Source organism: Mobula birostris, chromosome 10 (assembly GCF_030028105.1).
Source record: "Mobula birostris isolate sMobBir1 chromosome 10, sMobBir1.hap1, whole genome shotgun sequence".
Taxonomy (NCBI): Eukaryota; Metazoa; Chordata; class Chondrichthyes; order Myliobatiformes; family Myliobatidae; genus Mobula; species Mobula birostris.
This window is the reverse complement of record NC_092379.1, coordinates 39,548,975-39,561,842: the sequence shown is the minus strand read 5'-3', so window position 1 is coordinate 39,561,842 and position 12,868 is coordinate 39,548,975. Positions and strand designations below refer to the sequence as shown.

General features: G+C 46.1%; 1 protein-coding gene across 1 annotated transcript in view; it reads right to left on the bottom strand.

The window, feature by feature from the left end:
• The window catches only part of LOC140203608 (serine/threonine-protein phosphatase 2A 65 kDa regulatory subunit A beta isoform-like), a 96,324-nt gene that overhangs the window by 20,672 nt on the left and 62,784 nt on the right, over positions 1-12,868 (bottom strand). The window contains exons 16-17 of the mRNA XM_072269656.1: positions 10,072-10,132; positions 8,134-8,288 (exon numbers count right to left, since the gene is read on the bottom strand). Of these exons, the coding sequence (XP_072125757.1) occupies positions 8,134-8,288; positions 10,072-10,132 (216 nt within the window). The remainder of the gene's footprint in view (positions 1-8,133; positions 8,289-10,071; positions 10,133-12,868) is intronic.

The following is a 12,868-nucleotide window of genomic DNA, read 5'->3' as shown; positions in this document are numbered from 1 at the left end:
AAGAAGAATGTGGAAGCCATAGAAAAGGTGCAGAGGAGATTTGCAAGGATGTTGCTTGGATTGGGGAGCATGACTTATGAGAATGGGTTGAGTGAACTCGGCCCTTTCTCCTTGGAACGATGGAGGATGAGAGGTTACCTGATACAGGTGTGTAAGATGATGAGAGGCATTGATCATGTGGATAGTCAGAGCCTTTTTCCCAGGTCTGAAATGGTTGCCACAAGAGGACACAGGTTTAAGGTGCTGGGGAGTAGGTACAGAGGAAATGTCAGGGGTAAGTTTTTTACTCAGAGAGTGGTGAGTGTGTGGAATGGGCTACCGGCATCGGTGGTGGAGCCAGATATGATAGAGTCTTTTAAGAGACTTTTGGATAGGTACATGGAGCTTAGCAAAATAGGTGGCTACAGGTAAGCCGAGTAATTTCTAAGGTAGGGACATGTTCGGCACAACCTTGCGGGCTGAAGGGCCTGTATTGTGCTGTGGTTTTCTATGTTTCAATGCAAGTTTTTTTTATGCAGAGAGTGGTGAGTGTGTGGGTTGGGCTGCCAGAGGCGGCGGTGGAGGCGGAAACGATCGGGTCTTTGAAGAGACTCCTGAATGGATACATGGAGCTTAGAAAAATAGAGGGCTATAGGTAAGCGGAGTTATTTCTAAGGTAAGGACACGTTCAGCACAGCTTTGTGGGCCGAAGGGCCTGTATTGTGCTGTAGGCTTTCTTTGTTTCTATGAGTCTCCTCTGCCATTCCATCATGGCTGATTTATTTTTCCTCCCAACCCCATTCTTCTGCCTCCTCCCATATCTTTTCACGCCCTTAACAAATCAAGAATCTATCAACCTCCACTTTAGATATACTCAATGACTTGGCCTCCAAAGCCGTCTGTGACAATGAATTCCACCGATTCAGTACCCTCTGGCTGAAGAAATTCCTCCTCACTTCTGCTGTAAAGGGACGTCCTTCTATTCTGAGGCTGTGCCCTCTGGCCCCAGACTCTTGCGCTATTGGAAACCGCCTCTGTGCGTCCCTTTTATCCATACCTTTGCTCGAGCACTTTGGGAGGGTTTAAGCTGGTGAGGCAGCAGGGCTGGGACACAGGATACTAGTGTAGCAGGTGTTAACTCAGAATTCTATGTCAAACTCACTGAACAGGCAGGTCCGGTAAGCAGAGAAGGCAGAAATAAGTGGGAAAGCACGAGAGGGCTGGGAGGTTTAACCACATGTTTCCGAACATAGAAATTCACAGCACATTACAAGCCCTTCGGCCCACAATGTTGTGCCGACCAGGTAACCTACTCTAGAAACTGCTTAGAATTTCCCTAGCGCAGCAGTCCCCAACCACCGTGCTGCGGACCAGTACCAAGCCACAAAGCATGTGCTACCGGGCCGCGAGGAAACGACATGATTTGGCGATAGGAGTCGCTGCACCTTTCCTCATTCCCTCTCACCCACTGTTCAGCTTGAACACACGCGAGGTCATTACTCGCACGTCATCCATGTCAGCACAGGAATAAGATCAGCTCCTCGAGCTTGCAAATGACGGCGGGCTGAAAAGTATGTTTGACATAACATCTCTGGCGACATTCTGGATCAAAGTCAAGGCTAAATATCCTGAGATAGCCATGAAAGCACTGAAAACGGTGCTTCCATTTCCAACATATCTCTGCAATGAATGCAACGAAAACTAAATTGCGGAAAAGACTGGACATGAGGAACCCCCTTCGAGTATCGCTGACTCCCATCAGCCCGTGATAGGACCGTCTTGTTGCAGGGAAACAAGCCCAGGGCTCCCACTGAATCAGCGATATTGGTGTGTTGCAATGATTTTATATGCTCATGCGGGGAAAATACGTGCTGTGTGTTTAATATCCAAATGTTACTTAAAATGTTATGATGCTATTGATTTATAAGTGACTTGTAGAACCATACAACAATTACAGCACGGAAACAGGCCATCTCGGCCCTTCTAGTCCGTGCCGAACTCCACTCTCACCTAGTCCCACCGACCTGCACTCAGCCCATAACCCTCCATTCCTTTCCTGTCCATATACCTATCCAGTTTTTCTTTAAATATTTTCTTTTTCTTCCTTCTTGTCATAGGAAGCATGGAGAAGATCTAGAGGGGACACAGGGGAGACTTGCCAGGAGGCTGCCTGCATTAGAGAGCGTGTCTTATGAGGAAAGGTTGAGTGAGTTGGGGCTTTTTCTGTTTGGGGTGAAGGAGGATGAGAAGTGTGGATAGAGTGGACAGCCAGAGACTTTTTCCCAAGGCAGAAATGGCCAATACCAGAGGCATAATTTTGAGATGATTGGAGGAAGGTACACAGGTAAGATTTTTGTTTCACACACACAGAGTGGGTGGGTGTGTGGAATGCCCCGCCAGGCGTGATGGTAGAGGCAGATGCATTAGGGACATTTGACAAATTCTTAGATAGGCACACAGATGATAGAAAAATGGAGGGCTATGTAGGAGGGAACGGTTAGATTGATCTCAGAGTAGGTTAAAAGATCAGCACAGCACTTTAACACAGTGCTTTAACGTTCTATGTTCTAGGTACAATTGCTCTGCCTAGTTTGCCAACTAACCAATGCACCATCATTAGCACTAACACTGCAAGACAAAGCTCACATTTTTATGTCATCTTCTAAACTTCTAGCCACATCCAAATCATTTACAGGAGAGTTCCAGCACAGATTCCTGTGGTACGCCACGGGGTAATCACAAAAGCTGATCAGCAAATCAACTTTGAACCCAATTTGTGAAGTTACTTCGGATCCCTCGGTCTCTTGCTCATTTGGGGATTTTGTCAAAATATTTACCGAAGTCCCTGTAGACAACACCAACTGCATGAGTACACCCGTAACTCCAAGAAACTCAAACTGGCCGACAGAATCACCGCTTGCACGCTGACCATTTCTGATGAAGCTCTGCCCAAGTGCAGCTGAATCCCGTCCCTTGAGACTTTTTACAACACCCTTTCTACCACTGATGTTAGATTCACAGCTCTGTAGTTACCAGTTGCTGCCTTCGTCGAAGAACGGCACCGTACTGCTGGGATCCAGTTACCTGGCACCTGTTCTGTGACAATTTAGGATTTTAAACAACCAGGATCCTTGAACACACACAAAATGCTGGAGGAACTCTGCAGGCCAGGCAGCATCGGTGGAAAAGAGTACAGTCGACATTTCCAGCCGAGACCCTTCGGCAGGAGTGGAGAAAAAAGATGAGTAGATTTAAAAGTTGTGGGGGGGGGGGTGGAAGGTGAGTGGAGAAAGAAATACAAGGTGCTGGGTGAAACCAGGAGTGGGGAGGGATGAAGTAAAGAGCTGAGCAGATATCACAGAGTGAGAGAAGGTTTCACTGACTCCCGTCGAAGGGAAGCAGAGATCACGGAGGGGGAGCAATGAGAGAGCAATGGGAGCACTGAACTCTCAAAGAGACCTTGGGAGCTCAGCCCTTCCTTCCCATAACAGCCAAGGATACATTTCATCAGGCCTTGGAAATACATCCATATCCAACCCCACTAAAGACTCCTAATAACTCGGTTTCTTGCCCTGCTCGAGTTTTCCAGCCACGTCCTTCTCTCACTCTGTTTCTCACGAAGTTTTCCTGGATCCCCCCTCCTTTGGGCCATTCCCTTTGAAATCGTTCGTGCTGATAACAGAGAAGTTGCGGTTCTGTACTGCTATAACCTGTTAACTCGCACAACTGTGTTTTGCCTTTCTCCTTCGTATCCAGGACATCTTTGAGGAGCGATGCCTCAAAAAGGCGGCATCCATGGTGAAGGACCCCCACCACCCAGGACATGCCCTCTTCTCACTGCTACCCTCAGGAAGGAGGCACAGAAGCCTGAAAGCACACACTCAGCGATTCCAGAACAGTCTCTTCCCCTCTGCCATTTCTGAATGGACACTGAACCCATGCTCTACTTCACTATTTTTTATTTCTGTTTCCGCACTATTATTTTATATATTTACTGTAATTCACAGTTTTCTCTGTTATTATGTTTTGCACTGTGCTGCTGCCACAAAGACAGCAAATTTCACGACATTATGCCGGTGACGTTAAACCTGATTCTGATATCCTTGCTCCTGTACCTCATGCTGAATACTGGGAGAGCTGTCACATGTGACCACTCCTAGGGACTACCTGTACACTGTTACTTGAAGCTCTTTTTGCATATTCCTCCAAGGAATGTGTGGGCATCACAGGTTGAAGTGGTATTTAATTCCTTTGTGGTGGGCTGCAGCCCTTGAGGTGTGGGTGCACCCACAATGCAGTTCAGGTGGGTGATACAGGATTCTGACCCAGTCAGAGTCAATGCCCTGGTTCAGATTTTTACTGCTATGCTGTAGGCATTTCATTTTAGCAGTTCTGTAAGAGCAATCTGTTCTGCTTTCAGCCTGTTTGGGTCTGAGCTCAGGAATGAGGTGTCACCCAATCAGGATGGTAGAATTGGGAGAAGGTGCTAGAGATTACTGGGCAGAGAGGTCTTTGTTTGGCGGGAGCTGGGAGAAGACAGGAGGAAAGATGGTGGACGATGAGGGTGCTTTCTGCAGATGAATGGCTTCAAGGAGGAAGGACCAATAATCCCGTGGGAAAGCCTCTTTGTTCAAGATGGATTTCCAGTGACCTTCGGAAGGTGCTGTGTGCTTTCACACAGACCGAGGGAGGGTCCAGCGCGCGATTTACAGAGAAGTTCAAGATTTGAGCTCCACTGTGCAGTTGTGACTTTTTAAGTAGAATGGGCCCTTTTTGCTTTTTTTCTCTTTCTTTCCTTTAATAACTCTTTGCTTAAGTTAACATTCTTAAATATACTCCTGAATAATTCTATGCAGTGTACAATCTGTTATTTTCTGCTGACAGGCGATTGCCAGGGGCAGTAAATCACACAGCATTCACACAAACCGGGGTTTGGGTAGGTGAGACATCCCAACCTCACGGATTTTGCGGGACCAAAGTCACATACACCTTAGATGTACGAAGCCTGAAATTTCTCCCCGCGGAGTCCAGTGGCTGTTTGCGAGGGGCTAAAAGGCTGCATTTCCAGAGACGCCCAGTGAAAAGATGGTTTCAGAAGTAATGGCAATATATTTCCAAGTCCGGTTGGTGTGCAGCTTGCAGGTAATATTCCAATGTTTTGCTGTTCTTGGCTGTTTACATCAAGTTCAAGTTTAATTGTCATTCATAAATACCCATGAATACATCCAAACGAAACAGTGTTCTTTCAGGGTCAAGGTACAAAACACAGTACCAACAGTCATACACAGCACGTGGCACATATAGCAGTAAAATATAGTCACACAACAAATATAGTCCAAGTCCCTGAGTCCATGAATGTTGCAGCAGTCTGTAGTCGAACACATACATCCTGCCTTCTGCCAAGCAAACACTTTGGGGGAGAGGGACAGCACCAATGTTAGCTTAAACGCTGCGCTACACCACCTCCAGTGCCAGCTCTTGATGCCTCTCTCCTGGGTGGCTGCAAACAGGCGGCCCCATGGCTTGAGGCCACATCCGCTCACCCTGCAGGGGTGTCAGTCACCGCTGCTGCCAGCCCCTGTAGTCCGCAATAAATCAGAAGACCAGACTTGCAGCATTACACATTAACAATGCTCAACAGGGTTTTGCAATCACAAGAAAAGAGACTAAGACAATTGCTCGCTGCCAGTCTGCACGCCAACCAGATTGCTGACTCTCTGACGCAGGGAGCAGAACGATCTGCCCCAAGTCCAGCTTCTTCAGTTTCTACGCCGTTGGGGTAGGCCGCAGCACTCTTTAAGTGCTTAACTTCCAGCAGGGTCTTGAGATTGTAAAGAAATAAACAAAAGATAGTAACACGTTTGGCTGGCCCCGTAGAACCCGCCGCGCCCCAGCACACTGCCATCTTACCGGAAGTTCACCAGTAGAGGCTTGTGGATTAGTAAGGTGTGTCCCAAAATGTCCTCCTCCTCGATATTTCAGTAAGAAATCAATATTACGGTGCCACGCCCACCACACCATTCACTGAGTGAATCGTTCAGCCATTCAACCCTCTCTATGACAGTAACAATATCACCCTCCTGTGAGCTCATTTGCTTTACTAGTAACGTTGCTTACACCAAAATAAATATAATCTTGCATTTCTTATCAGACTGAGGTTTGCTCTCCTTACTGGGCTTGCTTTGTTTCCCTTCGATATTTAACTCCACTGCCACCTCAACTGTAAATGTGGCCTGTGGCCCATCCCTATGAGTTTGAATCCCAGCGAGCACTCCCGCAGGCTGTTAGCCCTGTTTTGGTCCAGCCCACGCAGGCATATCTTTCTGAGGTGTTCCTGCTGATCCAGAGGTCTAAATTTCAAAGTACATTGCTACCAAAGTATGAACTCCATATACAAGCAGGAGATTCGTCTTCTTGCAGGCAGCCATAAAGCAAAGAAACACAAGAGAATCCATGGAAAAAGAAAGAATCCTACACAGCAAAGACTGTCAGACACGCAATGTGCCCAAAAAGAACAAATCGGGCAAACAAGAATAAAAAAATAGTAAACCAGTAAGAAACAGAACATGAACCGCAGGGTCGCCGAAATTAGGCCCACAGGCAGGGAGCCAGTTCAGATCAGTAGATGGCTGCAGGCCACAGCAAGGGAGTCAGTTCTGTGCTGAGAGAAGTGAAACCAGTCCAGGGGCCCAATGGTTGCAGTCCACAGCCAAGGAGCCAGTTCAGCATTTTATCTGAGCCAGGGGCCCAATGGTCGCAGGGCACAGCCAGCAAGTCAATTCAGTGCGGAGACAAGTGCTGACAGTGACAGTCGGTTCACTGCTGAGGTGTGTAAAGCCTCACAGAGAAGTTAGTCTTTCCCCCTGCGACTCTTTAAACTTTTTAACCTGGCTCGTTGTTGAAATCGACTGAACACCACTTCATTTTCCCCTCTCAGGCCACTCTCATCCAACCTGAAGTCCACTCCCAGCAATGGCCGCGGCCGCTGCACCTGCATTCTTGAGAGTCCAGCTTGCCAAATCCTTGAGGATACCGCAAAAATGCCAGGTTGTGCAGACCTCTCGACACCCTCCAGAACCTATCAAGCTCCACTTTAAATACACCCAATTACTTGGCCTCCTATCGCCGCCTGTGGCGATGAATTCTGTAGACTCACCACGCTTCGGCTAAAGAAATTCTTCATCTCCGTTCTAAAGGGATATCCCTCTGTTCCAAAGGCTGTGCCCTCCAGTCCGAGACTCACCCACTTTAGAAACATCCATTTTATCTGGGCATTTCAACTGAATCTCTCCATCACCTTGTCCAAACTCCAGCAAAGCCCAGGCCCATAAAATAAATCCAGGGAAAGAAGTTAATTCCGCAACTGGAATGACTGTGGGGGCCTTTAAGTACACTTGTAAATTGAAACTAGTTGCGTCAAAAAACTTACAATTCCCTCAGCCAGATAATGTATAATGTCCATTTCAAGGTACTCAGATCTCTAAGCAAAAGACAGAGCCATAGTCCACTACAGCACGGAAACAGACCCTTGTGAAATAAAACTTGAAAGCTGTAAGCCATCTGGTGGGTCAACAGGTCATGAAATCAGTTGTCCTTCAGCTAACACCATCAGTCCATTTCCACAGGGACGGTTAGGAACTCTGCTCCACGAAATCATAAAAAGTCTCACCCTCAACTCAATTTTTACTCCAGACACCTTGCAGATTAAACACAAAACACCACTACACCTCAGCAAATAACGCAAGCACAGAAGCTCGTATCAAGCAGATGTCAATATTGGAAGGAGCAGCTTTGGCAAAGTGTTAATTGATTTTTTGCAGAATCTAAACATTCACAAAGAATATATTAAAAGAACATTTTAAACAAATCCATATTATTTTTGTTAAATTCTTTATTCTTTAGTGTGTGTTCTAACTGTACATTTTATTCATGAAATATTTTAGCAGCTTGTGAAGTGTAATGGAAGTATTGTCAAAGTTATACTCACGTTATGCAGAACAGAGTGATCATTCTGCAATGGTAGTCGGAGTCACTAGCCATGGGCAAATACATTGTCAAAGCTATACTCATGTTAATGCAGAAGAGGGTGGTCATTCTGTGAAGGTAGTTGGGGTCACTGGCCATGGGCAAGTACATTGTCAAAGCTATACTCACGTTAATGCAGAACAGGGTGGTCATTCTGTGATGGTAGTTGGGGTCACTGGCCATGGCAAGTACTTTCGGCACAATGGCGGATTCTGCCCAGTCTTTGCCAAACTTCTCCACCAACTTGGTCAAGTTGTTGGTCGCGGCCTCACGAATGGCGTACACTGCAAGACAGCATTGACAGGTCAAGAAATGATCTGATCGCTGTTACTACTCGATTTTCAAATATGTACCTTGCTGATAAAATACAAAGTTCCGAAATGAAATGCTCGTACCACCTTCTTCAAAGTGTCGACCTGTTCCATACCAAGTTACACACAGTGGAGGAAATTATGCACTTGGAAAGTAGCATTTTAATATACTTATTTATCATTGATTATTTATTGAGATACAGCGTGGAACAGGCCCTTCTTGCCCTGTGAGCCACCCCCGATTAACCCTAGCCTAATTATAGGACAATTTACAATGTCCAGTTAACCTACCAACCAGTAGGTCTCTGGGAGGAAACAGGAGCACCCGGAGGAAACCCACGCAGTCAGGCTGAGAACGTATAAACTCCTCACAGGTGGCAGTGGGAATCGAACCCAATTGCAAAGTGTTGCGCTAACCAGACGCCACTGTGTTGCCCCATTAGATACTTAAAAAATACTTCGAATAGATTACCATTATTTATTACTTAGTAGTCTGATTGGTCATTGTAAACTGTCCTGTGATGAGGCGAGGGTTAAATCGGCCGGTTGCTGGGCAGTGCGTCTTGTTGGGCCTGTTCCATGCTATTCTCGAATAATTAAATAAATAAACGTATCGGTCAAAGTCAAGTCTGTTTCTTGTTGCCATGTGTACAAGAGTACGACAAGATTGCTTGCAGCAGTAATAACTGGGGGGGAGGAGGTGCCGGTGTTTGAACTATGATGGTATTGGACATTGGACAGGAACCTGGGAGTACAAACTGGGATGAATGCACTCAGAAACACACAATTGAAATGTGGAAGTCATTTTGGGCTTCACCTGGATGGAGCTCTGCAGAGTTTTGTCCTACTGAGACAGGGAAAGAACAGAAGGGTGAAGGAGCCATGCTTGACAAGAGATGTGCAACAGCTAGTCTAGAAGCATAGGATGCAAAGATCAGCCTGGGCTCCAGAGGGTTACAATGTGGCCAGGGAGGGAGTGAAGAATGGACTTCGGAGAACCAGGAGGGGCCACGAGAAGGACGTGGCGAGTTGGATTCAGAAGAACAAACTTGAAGAACAGGAGGATGGCCAGAGTGAGAGTCTGGGCCGGCCAGAGCTAAAAGAGGCAAAATGTTTGGAGTCGGTGGACTTTGGGGGAGATCCGCAATGAATACTTTTCTTTAGTAATCAGCAGTGAGAGGGACCTTGATGCTTGCGAGGGCAGTGATATGCTGCAACATGTTGACATTGAGAAAGAGGATGTTCTGGAATTTTGAAAAGCCCTAGGATAGATAAGTCCCCGGGGCCAGATGTGATATACCCCAGGGTTACTACGGGAAGCAAGGGAAGAGATTGCTGCACCTTTAGTGACGATCTGGGCATCCTCACTGGCCAGTCCTCACCGGAGGAAGTACCAGATGATTGGAAGTTGGCAAATGTTATTTTCTTGTTCAGGAAAGAGAGTAGGGATGACCCTGGGAATTATAGACCAGTCAGTTTTACTTCACCGGTGGGCAAATTACAGGAGAAGATTCCTACAGACAGGATTTACAAGAAGCATAGTCTGATTCCGGAGAGTCAGCATGGCTTTGTGAGGGGCATGTCGTGTCTTGAGCCTGACCCAATCCTTTGAGGATGTGACAAAGCACGATGAAGGATTTTTGGTTAGGCACCTGGTAGGGTCACTCAGCATCATGGAAGCACCAGTAAGATGACATGGACAACTTTGAAGGACTTTCGTTCAACAAAAGTAACGATTCATCAAGGCTATACTCACCGCGATCCACCAGCCACGTCATGCACAAGGAGTTCAACTTCTCATCAAAAAACTCCACTCCCTAAACAGGTTTTGACAAAAGAAAGAATGTTGATAAAATAACCCCTCGAATTTCTAGTAGAACATGCCAACTTGCCACATTTGCATTCTAGCCGTCTTCACCTTTCGCTACTTACCAGTACAGTTTGCTAACTCCTTTGAGCCAATGGTGAAGGGGTCACACAAGAAAGACTGGCAACGTGCTCTAATAAACTGCACCAAACTGGATTGTGCCGTGGCAGAAGGCTACACAGAAGATACCCTATCTAAGGTACTTGCATCTAGTATTTTGACTATCCTTAATTAATTTCTTTGTGTCAATACCAGGACTATGATCCATGAAAAATAGGAAAAATCTTAAAAGTGTCCGATGGTTTAATGCAGACAGTAAGAACGTTACTGACCACTATCGGTGGCGTAGCAGTTGGCCTGACACTGTTACAGCTTGGGAATTCTGATGTCACCTGTAAGGAGCCAGTACATTTTCCCTGCGGAACGCGCGGGTTTCCTCTCACAATCCAAAGACGCACCAGTTGGGAGGTTAATTCATCACTGTTACCTGTCCCTGTTTAGGCTAGGGTTGGATCAGAGATTGCTGGGCAGCACGGTTCGAAGGGCAGGAAGGGCCTTATTCCTCCATGTACCTTTAAATAAATAACCCAGTGAATCCTATGCTACCACATCCACAGCAGGGTGCTATTTCAACTTCACCATTTAAACGTAATTATGCATGTGCTGGATTATTTAGATTACAGATCCCACACTCCTGACCCGCACAGTATCTCTCTTCGTCATGACAGTGCAGCATTCTACATTCACGTCTCCCATGTGGTTAAAACATTCCACTTTCTACATTCAGTCACTGGGAACAAGTTAGCCTTTGCATAATTCTCAGGTTACTTTGCTTCATATCCAGCACAGCTAACAATTCCCAGGGTAACCACGTGGCTGAGTAGCCCAACCACAACCTCTGCCCGTGACTCTGACTCAGACCTTGACAACTCTTTACCATAGAAAGTACAGCACAGAAACAGGCCCTTTGGCCCTTCTTGGATGTGCCGAACCATTTTCTGCCTAGTCCCACTGACCTGCACAAGGACCATATCCCTCCATACACCTCCCATCCATGTATCTGTCCAATTTATTCTTAAATATTAAAAAAGAACCCATATTTACCACCTCGTCTGGCAGCTCATTCCATACTCTCACCACTGTCTGTGTGAAGAAGCCCCCCCCAATGTTCCCTTTAAACATTTCCCCCCTCACCTTTAACCCATGTCCTCTGGTTTTTTTCTCCCCTTGCCTCAGTGGAAAAAGCCTGCTTGCATTCACTCTATCTATACCCATCATAATTTTATATACCTCTATCAAATCTCCCCTCGTTCTTCTACGCTCCAGGGAATAGTCCTAACCTATTCAACCTTTCTCTGTAACTGAGTTTCTCAAGTCCCGGCAACATCCTTGTAAACCTTCTCTGCACTCTTTCAACCTTATTGATATCCTTCCTGTAATTTGGTGACCAAAACTGAACACAATATTTCAGATTCGGCCTCACCAATGCCTTATACAACCTCATCATAACATTCCAGCTCTTATACTCAATACCTTGATTAATAAAGGCCAATGTACCAATAGCTCTCTTTACGACCCTATCTACCTGTGACACTACTTTTAGGGAATTTCTATCTGTATTCCCAGATCCCTCTGTTCCACTGCACTCCTCAGTGCCTTACCATTAACCCTGTATGTTCTACCTTGGTTTGTCCTTCCAACATGCAATACCTCACACTTGTCTGTATTAAACTCCATCTGCCATTTTTCAGCCCATTTTTCCAGCTGGTCCAAGTCCCTCTGCAGGCTCTGGAAACCTTCCTCACTGTCTACTACACCTCCAATCTTTGTGTCATCAGCAAATTTGCTGATCCAATTTACCACATTATCATCCAGATCATTGATATAGATGACAAATAACAATGGACCCAGCACTGATCCCTGTGGCACACCACTAGTCACAGGCCTCCACTCAGAGAAGCTATTCTCTACTACCACTCTTTGGCTTCTTCCATTGAGCCAATGTCTAATCCAATTTACCACCTCTCGATGTATACCTAGCGACTGAATTTTCCTAACTAACCTCCCATGCGGGACCTTGTCAAAGGCCTTACTGAAGAAAATCTACTTTGTGTTTGCACACCGAAACTGAGAGCGATTTGCTTCCTTAAAACCAAATACATACTAAATCCGGTATGATACAGGAGAGCTTAAGTAAGCTACAGAGAGTTATAAAATTAGTCAGCTCCATCGTGTGCTCCAGCCTCCATATTATCCAGGACATCTTCAAGGAGCGGTGCCTCAAAAAGACACTGTCCATCATTAAGGGCCCCACCAGCCTCTTCTCATTGCTACTACCAGAAAGGAGGGACAATTTGTCTGAAGACACACACTCACTGATTCAGGAACAGCTTCCTCCCCTTTGCCATACGATTTTTGAGTGGACACCGTACCCATGAACACTACCTCACTACTCCTGCTAGTTACCGACACAGAGGAGGAATCTACAACAACCAGTTTACAACCAGCACGTCTTTGGGATGGAGGAGGAAATCGGAGCACCTGGCAGAAACAGAGATGAGGAGTGATTTCTTCAGCCAGAGGGTGGTGAATCTGTGGAATTGATTTCCATGAACAACCGTGGAGGCCAAGATATTGGGTATAATTAAAATGGAGGCTGACAGGCTCTTCATTAATCAGGGTGTGA